Source organism: Salmo salar, chromosome 20 (genome assembly GCF_965601325.2).
Source record: "Salmo salar chromosome 20, fSalSal1, whole genome shotgun sequence".
Lineage (NCBI taxonomy): Eukaryota > Metazoa > Chordata > Actinopteri > Salmoniformes > Salmonidae > Salmo > Salmo salar.
The window spans coordinates 35,390,152-35,412,995 of NC_138310.1; the positions used below are offsets into that span (position 1 = coordinate 35,390,152).

The window sequence follows — 22,844 nt, forward strand, 5'->3', positions numbered from 1 at the left end:
TCTGAAAGCTCACATAGACTTCCAATTTAACCAAAACATTATTTCACTCCCTCAGAAAAACATATACAGTAGAGATATTATTTTCCCCTCTTCATCTAAATATTTTTGCAGTATTAAACAACTCATTATATTTATTCCTCACTTTAGAAATCCTTGTTTTACTTTCTCCCATGAAAATATCTATACAGTCACTGTAGTAGTCTGATTAAAGTGCACTGAGAAGATGGCTGACTGGGGTTTAGTTAACCTGTCATTGTATTGTGTGGAGATGGGTGTATCCAATGACTTACCTGAGAGATTGAGTGAAGCAGTTAGGGTAAAGATCCACAATATATGTTTATGTGCCATTGTCGACGTGCAGACAGCTGCTGAAACAGAAGAGAGTGACTGAGGGGCTTTATAGGTTACATGGCTGCATGCTCATGTCATGTTATCTACCGTCCACAGGCCACACCTTATTAGTATCACACTTCCTGATTGTAATAGCTAGTGTACACACAACTTGCTACAGTGTGTGTGTGTGTCCCAAATGGCACCCTGTTCCCTATAAAGTGTACTGCTTTTGACGAGAGCCCTATGGGCCCTGGTCAAATGTAGTACTCTACAGAGGGAATAGAGTGCCATTTGGGATGCACTCAGCGACTTGTATAAACACACTCCAGGTTAATTGAAAGAATGCAGGGGAAAATACCAGGAACCAATGGTGTTGAAGGTGTTAACACAACATTCTTTTTGCATAACTTTGGCTTTTTTCCTGTAACCTCATGTCCTACCAACATACGCACGCATGCAAACACACACACACACACACACATACACACACAATGGTAACAGTTAGAAAATATATATTTGTCAATTCCCTTTTAGAAAGAAGTGCATCTTCATAGAGATAAAATAAATTAGTTTAAACCAGTTTCTGGAGAAGCTATGTTCCCACAGTTCCCTTTATCATTACAATACAGAGATTAGTAACAGTAAGTTAATACATTTTTATTTGTACCTTTTTATTTAGAAGACTTAGTTCTCCTTCAGCTTGCCTGAAACCCATGAGTCAGCTTGAAACAGCTTGTGGTCTGTATGACGAGGATGATGATGATGATGATGATCACTGTAATTTTCCTATTTAGGAGTTTCATAAAGCATTTCACTTCTGTTTTCTACGTTGTTACACTCTGTTACGATTTACTGTTCAAATATAGCCGAGACAATTCATTGTTCATGTCAAATAAAGACTCGAACCCTATCAGTAGCAGTTTTGATGCCCAGCGGCTCTCTCACCCTATACGCATGCTTAGATCACACCCAAAATACTGACACGTCTAAGACAATAAGGCTCTCTCACCCTATACGCATGCTTAGATCACACCCAAAATACTGACACATCTAAGACAATAAGGCTCTCTCACCCACTATACGCATGCTTAGATCACCCCCAAAATACCGACACATCTAAGACAATAAGGCTCTCTCACCCACTATAAGCATGCTTAGATCACACCCAAAATACTGACACGTCTAAGACAATAAGGCTCTCTCACCCACTATAAGCATGCTTAGATCACACCCAAAATACTGACACGTCTGAGAAGACAATAAGGCTCTCTCACCCACTATCCGCATGCTTAGATCACACCCAAAATACTGACACGTCTAAGACAATAAGGCTCTCTCACCCACTATACGCATGCTTAGATCACACCCAAAATACTGACACGTCTAAGACAATAAGGCTCTCTCACCCACTATAAGCATGCTTAGATCACACCCAAAATACTGACACGTCTAAGACAACAAGGCTCTCTCACCCTATATGCATGCTTAGATCACACCCAAAATACTGACACGTCTAAGACAATAAGGCTCTCTCACCCTATATGCATGCTTAGATCACACCCAAAATACTGACACGTCTAAGACAATAAGGCTCTCTCACCCTATACGCATGCTTAGATCACCCCCAAAATACTGACACATCTAAGACAATAAGGCTCTCTCACCCTATACGCATGCTTAGATCACACCCAAAATACTGACACGTCTAAGACAATAAGGCTCTCTCACCCTATACGCATGCTTAGATCACACCCAAAATACTGACACGTCTAAGACAATAAGGCTCTCTCACCCACTATACGCATGCTTAGATCACCCCCAAAATACTGACACGTCTAAGACAATAAGGCTCTCTCACCCACTATACGCATGCTTAGATCACCCCCAAAATACTGACACGTCTGAGAAGACAATAAGGCTCTCTCACCCTATACGCCTGCTTAGATCACACCCAAAATACTGACATGTCTGAGAAGACAATAAGGCTGTCTCTCACACTAGAGAAGGATGGCTAGGCCATTCCAGAACACTGGGGAGAAATGTATGCTGTGTCCCTGGGGATCTAATAATAGCAAACATACGTAAGTCATACTTTCTTCTCAGATGAGACCATCTCTCTACTTTAATGGTATAAACTACCCCATGGGTACACTAGGTGTAGGCCTACTACTTATTTTAAAGTGTGTGGTTTTTCAATGATCTGGTGGCACTGTGATACATGGTTGACAATGAAAGAATGAGGTGCCCTGAGGCTGGTTGGCTGGGAATGACCCATCTCAAGAATCTCATGGTTGAGAATAGGGTCACTGGGTTATGTCTCTGTTCACTGCATTGACAAAGATGTTGGTTGCTCAATCAGTAAGAAATGCACTGTGATTAGGGCTGTGACGGTGACCATATTACCGCCACACCGGTGGTCACGAGTCATGAAGGCAGTCAAATTCCACGTGACTGTTTAGTCACGGTAATTAGGCTTCTGCTCTGATACTGCTGCCTGGTACTCAGCACTCTATTGTCCCTCTAATCACTCTTGACATCGATGCAAATGTGATATAAAATCTAATCAAACACTTCATGAGATCCCATGAGCTCATGTTGTGCAACATTTCTATAGGCTATGCAATTGTGTGAGAAAACAGAGTGATGGCCTCTGTTAAAAAGAGGAGTATCCCATCAGCTTTATATAGGCTAGGCCAACTATATTTATTTCTCAACCTTCCTAATATTAAGTGCATTGCTTCTATTTACAACAGGAGTATAGCCTACCTGGCTGGCATTAAAATGAACCACGGGAAAAGCATCCTCTTTCCGCCAATCAAGTGTATAGATTACATGTATTTTTCCCGTTGCTCCTGTTTTGAGACAGGTGCATGATAATGGTCCATTCAAAATAAAAACAAATTTCACACATTATTTAGTATATGTAGAGACAAGATTAAATCAAGTATAGTGTGATGGGGTCAGTTGTGAATGATAGATTTTAACTTTTGAATGATGTCCAGCTTAAGGCAAGAAACAGCCATGCTTTTTTTTTTTTTTACTTTTTCAAATCATAGTCGCACACCTTATGTAGCCTAGCCCATAGGCCTAGAAGGTTTGTATCACAACTAAAGTGGCCAAATAAATTCTCAAAATGAAGCACATTAGTCCGCTTTACAATGGGTGTAGAGTCTAACTGGCATACATACATAAATGCATGAGTTTGATGTTTGGGGAAGATAATTTTCACCATAAAAATGCACCTTCCTTATAAAAGCATTACATGCATAATGGCATTTATGGTCACTTTTGAGAATGGTGTTTTCCTGCTAATGGCACATTCACGCTTATAGCCTACTGCCGTGTGTGCATTGCTGAGCTTATAATGTGAAGAAATAGTCTAATAGTTTATCAACATTTTAAGCTAAAGGATCTCATCTGTTGTGTCAAGCTCAAAACAGGTTTTTTGATGCTAGTGGTTGTATTAATTTGGGATGTATCGCACTCCACAACAGTCCCAGACTGTTTGGAGTATTTATTTCTCACCCAGAATAGGTCAACTTTTGTACTATGGTGGACAGTAGATTGACATAGGCTAGTGCTTTTGCTGTTCGTTAGGCCTACTCATCTTGTTGGCTGACAAAAAGTAAATGGAGACAGTTCTTCCAATATCTTCAAAATTGATGTGTCTGTCTTCACTTGTAGCCTATGAGAAAGACCCGATCACATGACATGGAGAGCCATGTGAGTGAGAGGTGCTTCGGCAAGCAGTCGGGAGAAGGGAATTATAATTATTATATTCAGCCCAAGGGCACAACGGCCACTGGCTGCAAAATGGCAGGAAATTCAAGGTATTATCAATTGCTAGTCAAATTGTGAATGAGAGACTGATGAAGTGTGTACAGCCTGCACAAAAAACAAAGCAGAGCTTATGCCTTTCATGCAACTTTAAAGAAATCATCATTAGATTCGCATCATGCAGCCTTAGAATGTATTAAAAATCAAAACATATACCCCAACATTTGTATCACAACTAAAGTTGCATAAATAACTCTGCATGTGTGCACTCCCTCAAATCGTTTGGAGAAAATATCCTTTCTATTTCATTCAGCTATGTTCAATTGTATTCTTCATACTATAAAATAATATAAATAATTAAACAGAATTCTAAGCAAATCTTGTCTGCTAAATGAACTAGTGTAGCCCAAAGACATATGGCATAGCCAGATCAGGGCCTAACATAAGGACAACTCAGAGTATGCTATTCTGGTCTTTTGAAATAGACTACATATTCTTCATATCATGTTTCTTTAGAACTGTCTAAAATAAATAATGGATTCATTGTGATGGTGTAGGCTATATTACATGGATTTATTCAACTTTTTAAAATGTAGATGATCCAAAGGTCTGCATCAGTGGCTTGTAGGCTATGCGTGGAAGCCAGGAGATACTAAATGTGTTTATGTTAATTAACGGTCAATTACCGTGAGACCGACAGTTATTTGCTTGACATTTATCAGCTTACAAAATGTCATGACTGCCACAGCCCTAACTGTGATTTGATTTATTTTTGGGTAAAACAATTTGTACAGTTTAAAAACAATTTAAAAGTACAAAGAAGTCCAACAAGATACCACAATTCTTTCCAAAGTAGTCCTCTGTGTAGCTTGGTCAATGTGAGCTATCACGAGATCAGACTGGTTCCACCAGACTATTGGGCTCTGGCTAGGTGAGGTGAAATTATAGACTTAGATCAGACTGATTCCACCAGGCTATGGGGCTCTGGCTAGGTGAGCTGAAATCATAGACTTAGATCAGACTGGTTCCACCAGACTATTGGGCTCTGGCTAGGTGAGGTGAAATCATAGACTTAGATCAGACTGATTCCACCAGGCTATGGGGCTCTGGCTAGGTGAGGTGAAATTATAGACTTAGATCAGACTGATTCCACCAGGCTATGGGGCTCTGGCTAGGTGAGGTGAAATTATAGACTTAGATCAGACTGATTCCACCAGGCTATGGGGCTCTGGCTAGGTGAGGTGAAATCATAGACTTAGATCAGGGCTGTTCAATGTCGGTCCTGGAGGGCCGAAAACACTTCTGGTTTTCATCCTCTCCTTCTATTAAGAGACCAAGTCAGATTTGGGACACCGGTTGAGTGCAATTAACTACCAGGTAGGAACAAATACCAGAAGTGTTTCGGCCCTCCAGGACTGACATTGAACAGCCCTGACTTACTGTAGATAGACATCGCATCTTTGTATGTCCCATTATGGCATCTGTGACAGTACGGGCAGCGCGATTGAGGCAATCTACATTGAGAAGCAGTCAATTTTCTTCTACTACTATTTGTATTTGTATTTGTATTTGTATTTATTATGGATTCCCATTAGCTGCTGCCAAGGCAGCAGCTACTCTTCCTGGCGTCCGGCAAAATTAAGGCAGTTACACAATTTTAAATACATTACAATACATTTATAACAGATTTCACAACACACTAAGTATGTGCCCTCAGCCTCCTATTCCAGTACCCCTTATCTACAACACAAAATCCATCTGTACGTGTGTGTATAGTGTGTATGTTATCATGTGTGTGTTTGCATGTCTGTCACCATGTTTGTGTTGCTTCACATTCCCCGCTGTTCCATAACGTGTATTTTTATCAGTTTTTTTATCTGATTCTACTGCTTGCATCAGTTACCTATTGTGGAATAGCGTTCCATGTAGTCATGGCTCTATGTAGTACTGTAGTTCCCATAGTCTGTTCTGGACTTGGGGACTCTGAAGAGACCTCTGGTGGCATGTATTGTGGGGTATGCATGGGTGTCCGAGCTGTGTGCTAGTAGTTTAAACAGACAGCTCCGTACATTCAGTTTGTCAACACTTCTTACAAAAACAAGTTGTGATGAAGTCAATCTCTCCTCCACTTTGAGCCATGAACATCATTAATGTTATCTCCCTGTGTACATTTAAGGGCCAGCCGTGCTGCCCTGTTCTGAGCCAATTGTAATTTTCCTCAGTCCCTCTTTGTGGCACCTGACCACACGATTGAACAGTAGCGCTTTATTATGGTCAGACCTCCCCCCATTTTAGCTACTGTTGTATCAACATGTTTCGACTATGATAGTTTACAATCCAGGGTTACTCCAAGCAGTGTAGTCACCTCAACTTGCTCAATTTCCACATTATTCAATACAATATTTAGTTGAGGTTTAGGGTTTAGTGAATGATTTGTCCCAAATACAATGCTTTTAGTTTTTGAAATATTTAGGACTAACTTATTCCTTGCCACCCATTCTGAAACTAACTGCAGCGCTTTATTAAGTGTCGCAGTCATTTCAATTGCTGTAGTAGCTGATGTGTATAGTGTTGAGTCATCCGCATACATAGACACACTGGCTTTACTCAAAGCACACTGGCTTTGAGTAAAGCCAGTGTGTCTATGTATGCGGATGACTCAACACTATTCACATCAGCTACTACAGCATGTCGTTAGTAAAGATTGAAAAAAGTAAGGGACCTACACAGCTGCTCTGGGGAATTCCTGAATCTACCTGGATTATGTTGGAGCGGCTTCCATTAAAGAACACCCTCTGTGTTCTATCAGACAGGTAACCCTTTATCCACAATATAGCAGGGGGTGTAAAGCCATAACAAATAGGTTTTTCCAGCAGCAGACTATGAACAATAATGTCAAAAGCCTCACTGAAGTCTAACAAAATATCCCCTCAACAATTTCTCTCCGCCAATGATCAGTCATTTGTGTAAGTGCTGCGCTTGTTGAATGTCCTTCCCTATAAGCGTTCTGAAAGTCTGTTGTTCATTTGTATACCTTAAAAATAAAAAATAAATCCCAAAAGTTTACTATGAGTTGGTAACAGGCAGATTGGTTGGCAATTTGAGCAAGTAAAGGGGGCTTTACTATTTTTAAGTAGCAGAAGGAAAAGTGCTTCCCTCCAGGCCTGAAGGCACACACTTACTAGTAGGCTTAAATGAAAGATATGGCAAATAGGAGTGGCAATATCGTCCGCTATTATCCTCAGTAATTATTTCATCCAAGTTGTCAGACCCGGGTTGCTTGTCATTGTTGATAGACAACAATCATTTTTTCCCCCTCTTCAACACTCACTTTACGGAATTCAAAATGATGCTTGTCGTTTATCATTTGATCAGTTAGACTTGGATGTGCAGTGTCAGCATCTGTTGCTGACATGTCATGCCTATATGTGCTAATCTTGCCAATTAAAACATCATTAAAGTAATTGGCAATATAAGTTGGTTTTGTGATGAATGAGCAATCTGATTCAATGAATGATGGAGCTGAGTTTGCCTTTTTACCAAACATTTAATTTAAGGTGCTCCAGAGATTTTTACTATCATTATTCATATAATTTATCTTTGTTTCATATTATAGTTTCTTCTTCTTCTTTTTATTCAGTTTAGTCACATGATTTCTCAATTTGCAGTACGTTTGCCAATCTGTTGTGCAGCCAGACTTATTTGCCATTCCTTATACCTCATCCATCTCAGCCATACAATTTTCAATTTCCTCATCCATCCACAGGGATTTAACAGTTTTTACAGTCATTTTCTTAATGGGTGCATGATTATTAGTAACTGGAATAAGCATTTTCATAAATGTGTAAAGTGCAGTGTCTGGTTGCTCCTCATTACACACCACAGACCAATAAATGATTTACATCAACAACATAGGAGTCACTACAAAACTTATTGTATGACCTCTTATACACTATATTAGGCCCAGCCTTTGGAACTTTGATTTTCCAAGATATGGCTACTATATTGTGATCACTACATCCGATGGATCTGGATACTGCTTTCAAGCACATTTCTGCAGCATCCGTAAAGATGTGATCAATACATGTTGATGATTTCATTTTTGTGCTGTTTGTAACTAACCTGGTAGGCTGACTGATAACCTGAACCAGGTTGCAGGCACTGGTTACAGCTTTTTCTTGAGTGGGCAGCTTGATGAAAGCCAGTCAATATTTAAATCACCCAGAAACTATACCTCTCTGTCGATATCACATACATTATCAAGCATTTCACACATGTTACCCAGATACTGACTGTTAGCACTTGGTGGTCTATAGCAGTTTCCCACAATAATGGGCTTTAGGTGAGGCAGATGAACCTGTAGCCATATTACTTGAACAGTATTTAAAATTAGATCCTATCTAAGCTTTACACGAATGTGCTTTTGAATATTAACAGCAACACCTCCACCATTGGTATTTCTGTCTTTTCTGTAGATGTTATAACCATGTATTGCTACCACTGTATCATCAAAGGTATTATCTAAGTGAGTTTCAGAGATGTGAGTTGACAAACAAACTGAAAGGGTACTTACCGAGACCTGGAGTGTGTTGTTCGAACAGGTAGGAGGCAAGTTTGGTGATTTACTGCCGCCTGCAGTTATGGAATGTTTTCTCACAAGTATAATTGATTGGCTGATCCCTCCTGGTGACCTGGAGGGAATCATGGGATCCTTTCTTAACCTATAGGAAGTGCCACCCAGTTGACTACTTGAAAATGGTGAGTCCTCAATGGTGCTGCATATGCTTAAACAGGGTTTTGGGCACTAGTGTTGTCTATCTAAGTCTAAGTTTTCAGATGTTATAGCCTCCCCTAGTGGGTAAGTTATGAATGTATGTAGGGTTCCTGTAGCTCCTCTCCCAATCCACTTCCATCTGAAAATATAGTGACTTCAGAGCAACCAAATACATGTTTTCTTCTTTCAAATACCTTTGTGTAACTGCTTTCACGTCTACAGAACAATTGTTATTCCTTGTACCTAAATTCAGATGATGAAACTATCATTATTCCACTTTGACAGACGAAGCCATGTGACAGACAATGATTTTAGACATAGACAGTGATGAAATGTGTCAAAGGGCAGCTGGGATGTTTCATTGATCTCTCTTTGTTTGTTTTTCTGCAGGGGACAGCAGAGAGACCGAGCAGGGAGACGCACCAGGAGATGTAACGGACAGGGAAACACTGAGGAGCGGTGGTCACAGGCTGATGACCCTATAGCTGGTCCAAGAGCACTTTTTTGGAGGTGTGACATGCAGAGATGACCAGCAGGTTACCATATATCTATCAGTGTAAAGAAAAACGTATAGATTTTTCAAAAACACAGTTAAGCAATACTTACCACTGACCACTGAGAAATCTTCATTTTAGAGCAATGTTATGTCATTGTTCATTCGGTAACACAGTGAGTTTACACCATTGTCTTGGTCAGAATCAAAATCTCATGTGAACACTGGCCCCCGGTGAGCTGTTTTCATCTCTGTTAGGACAGACTAACCTTTGACAGTAAAATTATGTGATGAAAGAATACCACCACAAGAGGGAGATCTCTCCTCATTAATACCTCAGGCTCTCAAACCAAGTGAATCTGCACTCCCCAGTCAATGTCAGCTAAGCTGCCTGCCTGCCTGCCTGCCTGCCTGCCTGCTTGCCTGCCTGCCTGCCTGCCTGCCTGATCTCCTTCCCTGCCTGATCTCCTCCCCTGCCTGCCTGCCTGATCTGCTTCCCTGCCTGCTCTCCTTCCCTGCCTGCCTGCTCTCCTTCCCTGCCTGCCTACCCTGCTCATCTGCCTGCATGTCTACCCAGCCTGTCTGCTTCCCTGCCCTGCCTACTCTCCTTCCCTGCCTGCCTGCTCTCCTTCCCTGCCTGCCTGCCTGCCCTGCCCGCTCTGCTTCCCTGCCTGCCCACTCTGCTTCCCTGCCTGCCTGCTCTCCTTCCCTGCCCTGCCTGCTCTCCTTCCCTGCCTGCTCTCCTTCCCTGCCCGCTCTCCTTCCCTGCCTGTCTACCCTGCTCATCTGCCTGCATGTCTACCCTGCCTGTTTGCTTCCCTGCCCTGCCTACTCTGCTTCCCTCCCTGCCTGCTCTCCTTCCCTGCCTGCCTGCCCGGGGCCAATATGAGCACAAGGGCAGGGCAAAGGGAGAACCGCTGACTGGGGTTGCTTGCTCATCTCTCTGTGGGACAATGTGACTTTATTGATTGCAGACAGACAGACATTCCAGCCTAGCAGCATTACACTTGGGATGCTTTAGGGTGGAGCCTTGTTGCCAGGGACACGGTAATCTGTTATATGGCTGGTTTGACCTTGATGACAGAGGGAAAGCGTGTTGCATGATGGTGCACCACCCTTTTACAATTGGATTTATATGCACTATTTACAATTCATGTCACCAATGAAGAAAGACAAAGCATACCATCCCTGACAGTAAGAAAAACGCCCGCATGACAATTTTGGGAGACAGAAGGGAGATTAGGCTAGAATTTGGGATTGGATCTTCTTATGCAGAACACTTTCTCTAATAGGCACCATGTTGCATGATTCCTGATTCCCTGGCTCTGCATAAGGAGATGAATCTGCACCTTGAAACTTTAGCTTGTCTGTAGAACTGATAACCATGTTATGTTATTGCTATCATGACTACAGTGATGCAGTTATTTTATTGCTGGTTGCAGACAGTCAGGCTTCACTTGGTTTAACACGTGTTGGTGCAGACTGCAGGACCATGAAAATGACTGTACAACCATACAAATGAGGGACTGCAGCTGCAGAAAGCATTTGCCTGTGTGGCCCAGTTCTAATTCATAATTGCGTACAGCTTAATTATAAGTTACTTACTGTAAGTTAAACATCCTTTAAATCTATGAAATTGGGGGATTTATAATAAAACCTACAGATTTTGCATGGTTATGAATGGGACTGAAGCTTCCTCCTTGCCTACCAGGGCCTGTAACTGAAAGGTTGCTGGATCAAATCCCCTAGCTGACAAGGTAAAAATGTGTCATTCTGCCCCTGTTCAAGGCAGTTAACCCACTGTTCCCCGGTAGGCTGTCATTGTAAATAAGAATTTGTTCTTAACTGACTTGCCTAGTTAAATAAAGGTTAAATAAAAAATAAAACAAAATAATAATATACCTACCTGCCTGCCCTGCCTGCTCTTCTACCCTGCCTGCCTGCCTCTCTACCCTGCCTGCCTGCTCTTATACCCTGCCTGCCTGCTCTTCTACCCTGCCTGCCTGCTCTTCTACCCTGCCTGCCTGCTCTTCTACCCTGCCTGCCTGCTCTTCTACCCTGCCTGCCTGCTCTTCTACCCTGCCTGCCTGCTCTTCTACCCTGCCTGCCTGCTCTCCTACCCTGCGTGCCTGCTCTTCTACCCTGCGTGCCTGCTTTTCTACCCTGCCTGCCTGCTCCTCTACCCTGCCTGCCTGCTCTTATACCCTGCCTGCCTGCCTGCTCTTCTACCCTACCTGCCTGCCCTGCCCTGCCTGCTCTGCCTCCCTGTCTGCCTGCTCTCCTACCCTACCTGCCTGCCCTGCCCTGCCTGCTCTGCCTCCCTGCCTGCCTGCTCTTCTACCCTACCTGCCTGCCCTGCCCTGCCTGCTCTGCCTCCCTGCCTGCCTGCTCTTCTACCCTGCCTGCCTACCCTGTCTGCCTGCCTGCCTGCTCTCTTTCCCGGCATGCCTGCCTGGGCAGATATGAGCACAAGGACAGGGCAAAGGGAGGACAGCTGGCTGGGGTTGCATGCTCATCTCTCTGTGGGGCAATGTGACTTTATTGAAGTTACTTAAGTTAAACATCCTTTAAATCTATAAAATTGGGGGATTTATAAGAAACGCCTACATATGTTGCATGATTATGAATGGGACTGAACCTCCTTGAGCCTAATTTGTATTCACTGTCTCTTTCTTATTGTATAACAGGCATACATGTAGCTGAGCAGTAGAAAGTTATGTAAAATTGTTAAGACTCTGTGGTGCATTGTCTTACATCAGATAGCACAACCTTTTTCATAATCAGTTGAGTTGTTTAGAATGCAAGGTGATTAGTAGATGTTCTTTAGTTATTTAGGATAACATGTGATTAGTAGGTGTTATTTAGTTATTTAGAATAAAAGGTGATTAGTAGATGTTATTTAGTTATTTAGGATAAAAGGTGATTAGTAGATGTTATTTAGTTATTTAGAATAAAAGGTGATTAGTAGATGTTCTTTAGTTATTTAGGATAAAAGGTGATTAGTAGATGTTATTTAGTTATTTAGAATAAAAGGTGATTAGTAGATGTTCTTTAGTTATTTAGGATCAATTTGGTTTGTAGATATTCTTGAGTTATTTAGGATAAAATGTGGTTTGTAAAACAGTGACTTCTACATGTGATGCTCTCAAACACAGCCAATGTTTGTCTGTGGTACTAATCTGCAGATGGGGTTACTGTGGGGTCTTACTGCAAGTTTGGGACTTGATATAAGAGCAGGTATAATGTGGCCTACTATGCATGTTCTTTTCTGCTCTCTTAAAATAACCCTCTAGTCTTCTCTGCTATATTTAGAAACCATTAAACACATGTGAATGGTTTTATAGAATTAGTCTCATTGTGGAGTTGGAGAGTCATGTCTTTTTGACCTAATTCTGTTCCTCTTTCCTTCCTTCATTCTATGATCAAGGTCCAGGTGAGGCTATGTACCTTCTAATCAACCTGAGATGCTGGGCGAGGAATTATTGGCAAGGTTGAATGTTATTCTCTGCATGGTGAGCTGCTGATACTGATGTTAGCTCCCTCCTGTCTGATCTGCTTTTTTTAGGCAGGTAACCTAGCGGTTAGAGCATTGGGCCAGTAACAGAAAAGTTGCTTGTTCTAATCCCCAAACCGACTATGTGAAAGATCTGTCAATCTGCCCTTGAGCAAAGCACTTAACCCTAATTGCTCCAAGGTCTCATCAATAATGTCTGATCCATGGCTGTGATCCCACTATCTGAGGGTGTCTCAGGAGGAGTGGGATATGCAAGAAACAAATTTCCATTTCACACACACACTACAGGTTACACACTTGTACATATGTAAAACAAGACAAATATATGCACTCTCTATTTTACTTTTCTCCATTGTCTGGCCCTAGTGCTGCTGCTGTGCTGATGGGTATCCAAGGCCTTGCCTTGTGGTGAGTTTAAGTCATCCACAAGATTGATTGATTTCTCCGGGTGACCGGTTTGAACCAGCTTAAAACAGACCGCATTAGGACCTGGCGGGCCGGCGGTGCTCAGTTCCTCATCCAAGCAGCCATGCTAAGCACAATTAAACCTCTGAGCTCACACTGTTTCCTGCGGGGCAAGGCTCGAGATGGCTCTGTTGTGGTCAAGCCTTCTGTTTTTATTATTAGAGCATTATTATGTATTACTATGTGCAAATCGCATTGGGATTTGCAGGGTATGAATTTGAATAAATACACCCCGCTGCAGGTTGTATAATATGAGATACCGTACTGACTGTTTGGATGATACCGTACTGACTGTTTGGATGATACCGTACTGACTGTTTGGATGATACCGTACTGACTGTTTGGATGATACCGTACTGACTGTTTGGATGACCTAATCAACTTCTGTGATTCTTCTTTTTTTTTGTGGAGAAGGGTAATAAATGTGCGCCATATTCGTGTCTTTATGGAAACGATACAGACTAACATTTGTAACACTTTTCATTGTGCTGTAAAACAGCTGTAGAATGGATCACTTCCTGTCTGACATGGATTTGCTCCACTTTGATCCTTACCAGATGAATCACACATTAGTTTTGTTTTGGTATTGTTTTGTAGTACAGGGCAGCACTAATATTTATAGTTCAGTAACACTAGCTTTTCCAGTGAAGGTGCTGCTGCGGATATCCCAAGCTTTAGCCAGGGTTTCCAATCCATCTAAGTCTGCAGTTAGTTACTGTAAATAAGTGCTGTTTTCCTATGTATAAGTAGTGTTTTCCCTTATCTACTGTGGTGTAATCCGTTGGCTCTAGGGTCCTTGGCACAGTGCTCCGAGTCCCAATGTGTCCTCTGGCGCACAGACTGCTCTGCTTTCAGTGAGTAAGGGAGGGAGTGAGCTGTTTCTACGACAGACACACGCAAATGACTTAGTCACTGGCTCCAGTCCCAGCCGTGGGTGTGGGGAATCGTGAGTGGGGATGCTCCAGGCATGGGGAGAGGAATGGAGTGGGGAGTGGGCAGCTGTAGGGAGTGAGGAAGGAGCTAGTCGCAGGCCCCAACCATAGGAAGCAGGAAGAGGGGAGAGGAGAGAGGGGAATAAACAGTGTAGAGAGTGGGGAGGGCCCAGCCTTGGGGAGAGGGGAGTCGGGAAGACAGCCTCAAGCCTGTCTGCCTGCTCTGACCTTGTCCTCCAGTCAGGATGGACAATAGGCCTGTCCCTCCCAGAGACTCTCCCGCTTTCATCTGGTACTTTCCTTTCCTTCAACAGGCGCCAGTCCAAACAACTCCCTTCTGTACTGTAGGCAAAATATCAAGTCGGCAGGGCCAATAGGATAGACCTTACATTGATCCCAGATAAAATTGTTCTTGGCAGTAGTACCTAGAGATTGTCAGTTTGATTGTTGCTCAAGTAAATGTGGCCATTGTTGTAACTGGTACTGGTGCGCGGTTTGTTCACCCGCATCTGCATGCAATTGCTAATAACCCATCCGCGACTGCCCGACTATATGTGATGAAGTGAAATCTGAGGCCAGTATCTGATCCTAACCCGCAAATATAGAAACTATGCTGTAGGCTACAGTCAGAAACGGCAGAAACATTTTTGGACAGGGGGTGTAGGAATTTTGGGGGCCTCATTTAGATATGCTTCTGCTTATAATCTCAGACATTTTTTGGGGCTATTTGTTAGTCAACTTGTCTATAATTAGATACATGCAGCTTCTCTTCTGTCATTGGACTACTTGTTGCCCTAGAAGACTAAATAAACCCTTGCTCATCCAAAATTATTTCTTAAATCAATAAAATGAATGCTTCAATCTAGTTGACATCAGTAAAGTTCGTAATGTTCATAGCAAAGACGTTTAGGGACAGAAAAAAAAGAAACAGGAAAGATTTTCTGCGCATTCTCATTCTTTCAAGATGCTGAAAGAAATAAATCATATTTCTCCATTCCTGTTTTCAAGTCCTAATTTACTTGGTGATTCATTTTACTGCAAGAAATACTTAATTAATTCTACAGTAGTTCATATTAAGGATATGTGCGAGGACCTACAGTCAGTGTCAGATTTTTTTTATTCATTTAACCCATCTGAACTGCAGGTCTAGGCTGCAGATCCCTTGACGTGCCATAAGCCTATTTGAAGTGGCCTCTTGTGACTGTTGAATTTGTGTACCGCCTCACAATCATCACACAAAACATACAATGCCTTGCAATAGTATTCATCCCCTTGGCGTTTTTCCTATTTTGTTGCATCACAACCTGTAATTTAAATGGATTTTTATTTGGATTTCATGTAATGGACATATACAAAATAGTCCAAATTGGTGAAGTGAAATGAAAAAAAGAACTTAATTCAAAAAAATAAAAAGCTGAAAAGTTGTGCGTGCATATGTATTCACCCCCTTTGCTATGAAGCCCCTAAATAAGATCTGGTGCAACCAATTACCTTCAGAAGTCACATAATTAGTTAAATAAAGTCCACCTGTGTGCAATCGAGGTGTCACATGATCTGTCACATGATCTCAATATATATACACCTGTTCTGAAATGCCCCAGAGTCTGCAACACCATTAAGCAAGGGGCACCACCAAGCAAGCGGCACCATGAAGACCAAGGAGCTCTCCAAACAGGTCAGGGACAAAGTTGTGGAGAAGTACAGATCAGGGTTGGGTTATAAAAAAATATCAAAAACTTTGAACATCCCACGGAGCAACAATAAACCCATTATAAAAAAATGGAAAGAATATGGCACCACAACAAACCTGCCAAGAGAGGGCCGCCCCCCAAAACTCACGGACCAGAAAAGGAGGGCATTAATCAGAGAGGCAACAAAGAGACCAAAGATAACCCTGAAGGAGCTGCAAAGCTCCACAGCGGAGATTGGAGTATCTGTCCATAGGACCACTTTACGCCGTACACTCCACAGAGCTGGGCTTTACAGAAGAGTGGCCAGAAAAAATCCATTGCTTATAGAAAAAAATAAGCAACACATTTGGTGTTCGCCAAAAGGCATTTGGGAGACTTTTCAAACATATGGAAGAAGGTACTCTGGTCAGATGAGACTAAAATGTAGCTTTTTGGCCATCAAGGAAAACACTATGTCTGGTGCAAACCCAACACATCTCATCACCCCGAGAACACCATCCCCACAGTGAAACATGGTGGTGGTAGCATCATGCTGTGGGGATGTTTTTCATCGGCAGGTACTGGGAAACTGGTCAGAATTGAAGGAATGATGGATGGCGCTACATACAGGGAAATTCTTGAGGGAAACCTGTTTCAGTCTTCCAAAGACTGGGACGGAGGTTCACCTTCCAGCAGGACAATGACCCTGAGCATACTGCTAAAGCAACACTCAAGTGGTTTAAGGGGAAACATTTAAATGTATTGGAATGGCCTAGTCAAAGTCCAGACCTCAATCCAATTGAGAATCTGTGGTATGACTTAAAGATTGCTGTACACCAGCGTAACCCATCCAAATTGAAGGATCTGGAGCAGTTTTGTCTTGAAGAATGGGCAAAAATCCCAGTGGCTAGATGTGCCAAGCTTATAGAGACATACCCTTTTTCACAAGAAAAAATATTTTGCATCTTCAAAGTGGTAGGCATGTTGTGTGACACGATACAACCCCCCAAAAAATCTATTTTAATTCCAGGTTTTAAGACAACAAAATAGGAAAAATTCCAAGGGGGTGAATACTTTCGCAAGCCACTGTAGCTGGCACTGCCATCAGTCTCTTTTACCATTTCACCAAATCTTTCCCAAACATTACTTTTTGGCCCTCACTTCTCTTTGTTTTCAAGACTCCATTTTGCAGTTATTGAATTTACTCTGACATTGATCTTTTCGCCTCAGTGGATCGATGAACTTTTTCTGCCCTTCCCAAAAGCATTTGGCAATTGGCGTGTAGTCTATTTGGCTCGTGTAGAGTTAGGCCCTGAAGCTTAGGCTTACACACTAATGCCAAATAATGAAAGAAAAACCTTAATGTAGCCTATAGATATAAATTGCTCAGGAATTATACATTCATATTTTTTTGTCTTTATTCAACCCTCGCGCCCGACACCCACCCACTCAATATTTCATGACCCTAAACCCGTCCGACCCACACGGGTTATGAGTTAACCTGGGCATCATTAGTGTCACTGGGCTTGCTTAACTACCAGTACAGCTTCCTTCCTCACAAGTCCTTGCTGGTACTCTATCTCGGCCCCTCTGCCTCGCAAACACACATGACCGCCCACTTGACGTCTTATTCAATTACGCTATAGAAAAGGTACAAACTCAGACACAGTACAATCTAAGGATGTGAGTTACGCTATCAAATCCGCATATAGCACAGTTCTGGAATGAAAGTGTTGTCGGTCAGAACCATTGTTCGCCTTATTGTTCAACATGGGATTTTTGGTGGTGATAAGTGAGTATTCCATCTTAACAATTACATAATAAATGGGCATAACGTGATACCTATATCCCTCTGAGTTCCTTGCTCTCCTTTCATCCTTGGGATGTCAAAATATTTTTTTTCATTGTTTTTACTTTTACCCTTTTTTTCACCAATTGGTAGTTACAGTCTTGTCCCATCGCTGCAACTCCCCTACGGACTCGGGAGAGGTGAATGTCGAGAGCCATGCGTCCTCCGAAACGCAACCCTGCCAAGCTGCAATGCTTCTTGCCACAATCAATCAATCAATCAATCAATCAATCAATCAATCAAATGTATTTATAAAGCCCTTCTTACATCAGCTGATGTCACAAAGTGCTGTACAGAAACCCAGCCTAAAACCCCAAACAGCAAGCAATGCAGGTGTAGAAGCACGTTGGCTAGGAAGAACTCCCTAGAAAGGCCAGATCCTAAGAAGAAACCTAGAGAGGAACCAGGCTATGAGTCCTCTTCTGGCTGTGCTGGGTGGAGATTTACATGGCCAAGATGTTCAAATGTTCATAAATGACCAGCCAGCAGGGTCAAATAATAATAATCACAGTGGTTGTCGAGGGTGCAACAGGTCAGCACCTCAGGACTAAATGTCAGTTGGCTTTTCATAGCCGATCAGTCAGAGTATCTCTACCGCTCCTGCTGTCTCTAGAGAGTTGAAAACAGCAGGTCTGGGACAGGTAGCACGTCCAGTGAACAGGTCAGGGTTCCATAGCCGCAGGCAGAACAGTTGAAACTGGAGCAGCAGCATGGCCAGGTGGAGTGGAGACAGCAAGGAGTCATCAGGCCAGGTAGTCCTGAGGCATGGTCCTAGAGCTCAGGTCCTCCAAGAGAGAGAAAGAAAGAGAGAGAGAAAGAAAGAGAGAGATAATTAGAGAGAGCATACTTAAATTCACACAGGACACCGGATAAGACAGGAGAAATACTCCAGATATAATAGACTGACCCTTGCCCCGCGACACATAAACTACTGCAGCATAAATACAGGAGGGGTCGGGAGACACTGTGGCCCCGTCCGACGATACCCCCAAACAGGCAGGGCCAAACAGGCAGGATATAACCCAACCCACTTTGCCAAGGACAGCCCCCACACCACTGCTCGCTTAACCCGGAAGCCAGCCATGTCGGAGGAAACACCGTCCAGCTGGCGACCTAAGTCAGCTTGTAGGAGCCCCGCCCGCCACAAGGAGTCGCTAGAGAGCGATGGGACAAGGAAATCCCGGCCGGCCAAACCCTCCCCTAACCCGGATGACACTGGGCCAATTGTGTGCCGCCTCATGGGTCTCCCGTTCACGGCCGGCTGTGACACGGCCTGGGATCAAACCTGCGTCTGTAGTTATACCTCAAGCACCGCAGTGCCTTAGATTGCTGCTCCACTTGGGAGGCCAGCGATGTCCAACTCTGACATCACCCCAGTGAAGTTGAAATAATAGAAAATGGTTAAGGTAAGGGTTAAGATTTCACTAAAAATCCCTCTGACGTGGTCACCCAGCCCACTATCACACCCTAGCTCCATGGAAAACCATTAGCCACTGTTGACAGGAAGCCACAATCTAGTTGTAGATTCCAGTGAACCAACCCCTCTGAGTAACCCTTTGTTGTTTCTGAGTGGGAATGCAGTACTATGGTGATTGGTGACACAGTCCACCCTGCTGATGTCCGTTACCCTCCCCTCCTCCATCCCCTCTCACCCCTCCCCCCACTCACCTGTTCTTGTTGTCGCCACGGAATTGGGGTAGTGTTGGAAATCCCTTCCCCCTTCTCTTTCCTGCTCGTGTCTTGGCCCACAGGTGATCTCAGAGACACGGCAACAGCGTCATCACTGGTAACCTGACGCTGGACCTAGGCCAGTATTTACTATGCCAAATCTCTCTCTCGCTCTCTCTCTGTCCCGCTCTCTCTCTGTCCCCCTCTCTCTCTCTGTCCCGCTCTCTCTCTGTCCCCCTCTCTCTTTCTCTCTCTGTCCCGCTCTCTCTCTGTCCCCCTCTCTCTCTCTTTCTCTCTCTGTCCCGCTCTCTCTCTCTCTCTTTCTCTCTCTGTCCCTCTCTCTCTCTTTCTCTCTCTGTCACGCTCTCTCTCTCTCTTTCTCTCTCTGTCCCTCTCTCTCTCTCTCTCTGTCCTGCTCTCTGTTAGCTAATGATACACAGAGACACAGTGTCAACACTGTTTTTGTTCTGCTTTTAGTGTTTATTATTTTGGACATTTATCAAATGACATTTAGTTAAATATACTGATACCTGTTTATGTTTTTGTGTGCTCCATGCAAGGCAAAGGAACATATTCCTGATCTGTAGTCGATAATTCATGATCTGTAGTCGATAATTCATGATCTGTAGTCGATAGTTCCTGATCTGTAGCCGATAATTCCTGATCTGTAGTCGATAATTCATGATAATTCGATAAGCCTATTTTTTGGATTTGAGTGGTTATGCGGTAACAATGTCAAAGGTCATGTTTATGTTTCATGTAAGAGAAAGGAACCGGCACATGTATGTCGTCCCCCTCACCTGACTACAGCCTTATGTTCCTGATCTGATATATCATATAAATTCTTCCCTTTTCCTCCATCTAATCGAAAGTGTGAATGATAAAGAAAATTGAGGTGAAAGGTGACCCAAAGGAGAAATAGAACATCCCTAGCAGAGTGTTGATGCTGAGTGAGGAAGGTACAGAGTACAGTACACTACAGTAGGCAGCAGCAGCATCTAAGGTGTGTCACAAATGCCACAATCTGGTCAAAAGTAGTGCACTACATAAGTAATAGGGTGACATTTTGGACCCATACCTCATCTGGAGTGGTGAAAAAGTACTCAAATCAAATTGTATTTTTCACATGCGCCAAATACAACAGGTGTAGACCTTACCGTGAAATACTTACTTACAAGCCCTTAACCAACAATGCAGTTTTAAGAAAAATAAGTGTTAAGTAAAAAATAGATAAGTAAAAAATTAAATTAACAAATAATTAAAGAGCAGCAGTAAAATAACAGTATACACAGAGGGTACCGGTACAGAGTCAATGTGCGAGGCACAGGTTAGTCGAGGTAATTGAGGTAATATGTACATGTAGGTAGAGTTATAAATAGATAATAAACAGACAGTAGCAGCAGTGTAAAAAAGTGTGTGAGGGGGGCAATGCAAATAGTCTGGGTAGCCATTTGATTAACTGTTCAGGAGTCTTATGGCTTGGGGGTAGAAGCTGTTAAGAAGCTTTCTGGACCTAGACTTGGCGCTCCGGTACAGCTTGCCGTACAGTAGCAGAGAGAACAGTCTATGACTAGGGTGGCTGGAGTCTTCAACAGTTTTTAGGGCCTTCCTCTGACACCTCCTGGTATAGAGTGATGTACTGGGCCGTATGCACACCCTCTGTATTGCCTTGCTGAGGCTGAGCAATTGCCATACCAGGCAACGATGCAACCGGTCAGGATGCTCTCGATGGTGTAGCTGTTAAACTTTTTGAGGATCTGAGGACCCATGCCAAATCTTTTCAGTCTCTTGAGAATAGGGAATGGGAATAGTCTTTGTTGTGCCCTCTTCACGACTGTATTGGTGTGTTTGGTCCATGATAGTTTGTTGGTGATGTGGACACCAAGGAACTTGAAGCTCTCAACCTGCTCCACTACAGCCCCGCCGATGAGAATGGGGGCGTACTCCGTCCTCCTTTTCCTGTAGTCCACAATATTCTCCTTTGTCTTGATTACATTGAGGGAGATGTTGTTATCCTGGCACCGCATGGCAGGTCTCTGACCTCCTCCCTATAGGCTGTCTTATTGTTGTCGGTTATCAGGCCTACCACTGTTGTGTTGTCGGCAAACTTAATGATGGTGTTTGAGTCATGCCTAGCCATGCAGTCATGAGTGAATAGGGAGTACAGGAGGGGACTGAGCATGCACCCCTGAGGGGCCCCCGTGTTGAAGATCAGCGTCGCCAATGTGTTGTTACCTACCCTTACCACCTGGGGGCAGCCCGTCAGGAAATCCAAGATCCAGTTGCAGAGGGAGGTGTTAAGTCCCAGGGTCCTTAGCTTAGTGATGAGCTTTGAAGGCACTATGGTGTTGAACGCTGAGCTGTACGCAATGAATAGCATTCTCACATAGGTGTTCCTTTTGTCCAGGTGGGAAAGGGCAGTGTGGAGTGCAATAGAGAGTGCATCATCTGTGGATTTGTTGGGGCGGTATGCAAATTGGAGTGAGTCTAGGGTTTCTGGGATAATGGTGTTGATGTGAGCCATGACCAGCCTTTCAAAGCACTTCATGGCTACAGACTGTGTGCTACGGGTCAGTAGTCATTTAGGCAGGTTACCTTAGTGTTCTTGGGCACAGGGACTATGGTGGTCTGCTTAAAACATGTTGGTATTACAGACTCAGTCAGGAACAGGTTGAAAGTGTAAGTGAAGACACTTGCCAGTTGGTCAGCGCATGCTCGGAGTACATGTCCTGGTAATCCATCTGGCCCTGCGGCCTTGTGAATGTTGACCTGTTTAAAGGTCCCAATTCTCATGCTTGAGTAAAAGTAAAGATACCTTACTATAAAATGACTAAAGTAAAAGTCACACAGTAAAATTCTACTTGAGTAAATGTCTAAAAGTATCTGGTTTTAAATGTACTTAAGTACAGTGGTGGAAAAAGTACTCAATTGTCATACTTTTGTAAAAGTAAAAAGTAAAAGTAAATGCTATACATCAAATTCCTTATATTAAGCAAACCAGACGGCACAATTTCCGTGTTTTTATTTATTTACGGACAGCCAGAGGCACACTCATTTACAGTCCACCAGATCAGAGGCAGTAGGTATGACAACACGTTATATTGACAGGTTCGTGAATGTGCCTGAGCAATCAAAATGAAACGAGTACTTTTGGGTGTCAGGGAAAATGTATGGGAGTTTTTCTCTTTAGGAATGTAAAAATAATAAAGGAAAGTACAGATACCCCAAAAACTACATAGTACTTTAAAGTACTTTGCACCACTGCTAATCTGGAATGTCATCCTGACACCCCAGGTCCAACCCTGCAGTGACCTAATATGATGTTCCTGATCGCGTGTTGCCTTGATGTGTCTGGCTTTCAGACTCTCT

General features: G+C 43.1%; 1 protein-coding gene across 2 annotated transcripts in view; it reads right to left on the minus strand.

Annotated features, from left to right (window-relative positions):
• LOC106580518 (zinc metalloproteinase-disintegrin-like berythractivase) overlaps nucleotides 1–8,844 on the minus strand; it is a 30,662-nt gene extending 21,818 nt beyond the window's left edge. The window contains exons 1-2 of one of the 2 annotated variants that reach the window (XM_014161680.3): nucleotides 8,684–8,844; nucleotides 291–365 (exon numbers count right to left, since the gene is read on the minus strand). In XM_014161680.3, coding sequence (XP_014017155.3) covers nucleotides 291–348 — 58 coding nt within the window. In that variant the 5' untranslated portion in view covers nucleotides 349–365; nucleotides 8,684–8,844. Of the gene's footprint in view, nucleotides 1–290; nucleotides 366–1,000; nucleotides 1,643–8,683 lie in introns of those variants that run through there. The other variant, XM_082966396.1, reaches the window with a different exon arrangement.
• Between the last annotated feature and the right edge of the window lie 14,000 nt (nucleotides 8,845–22,844).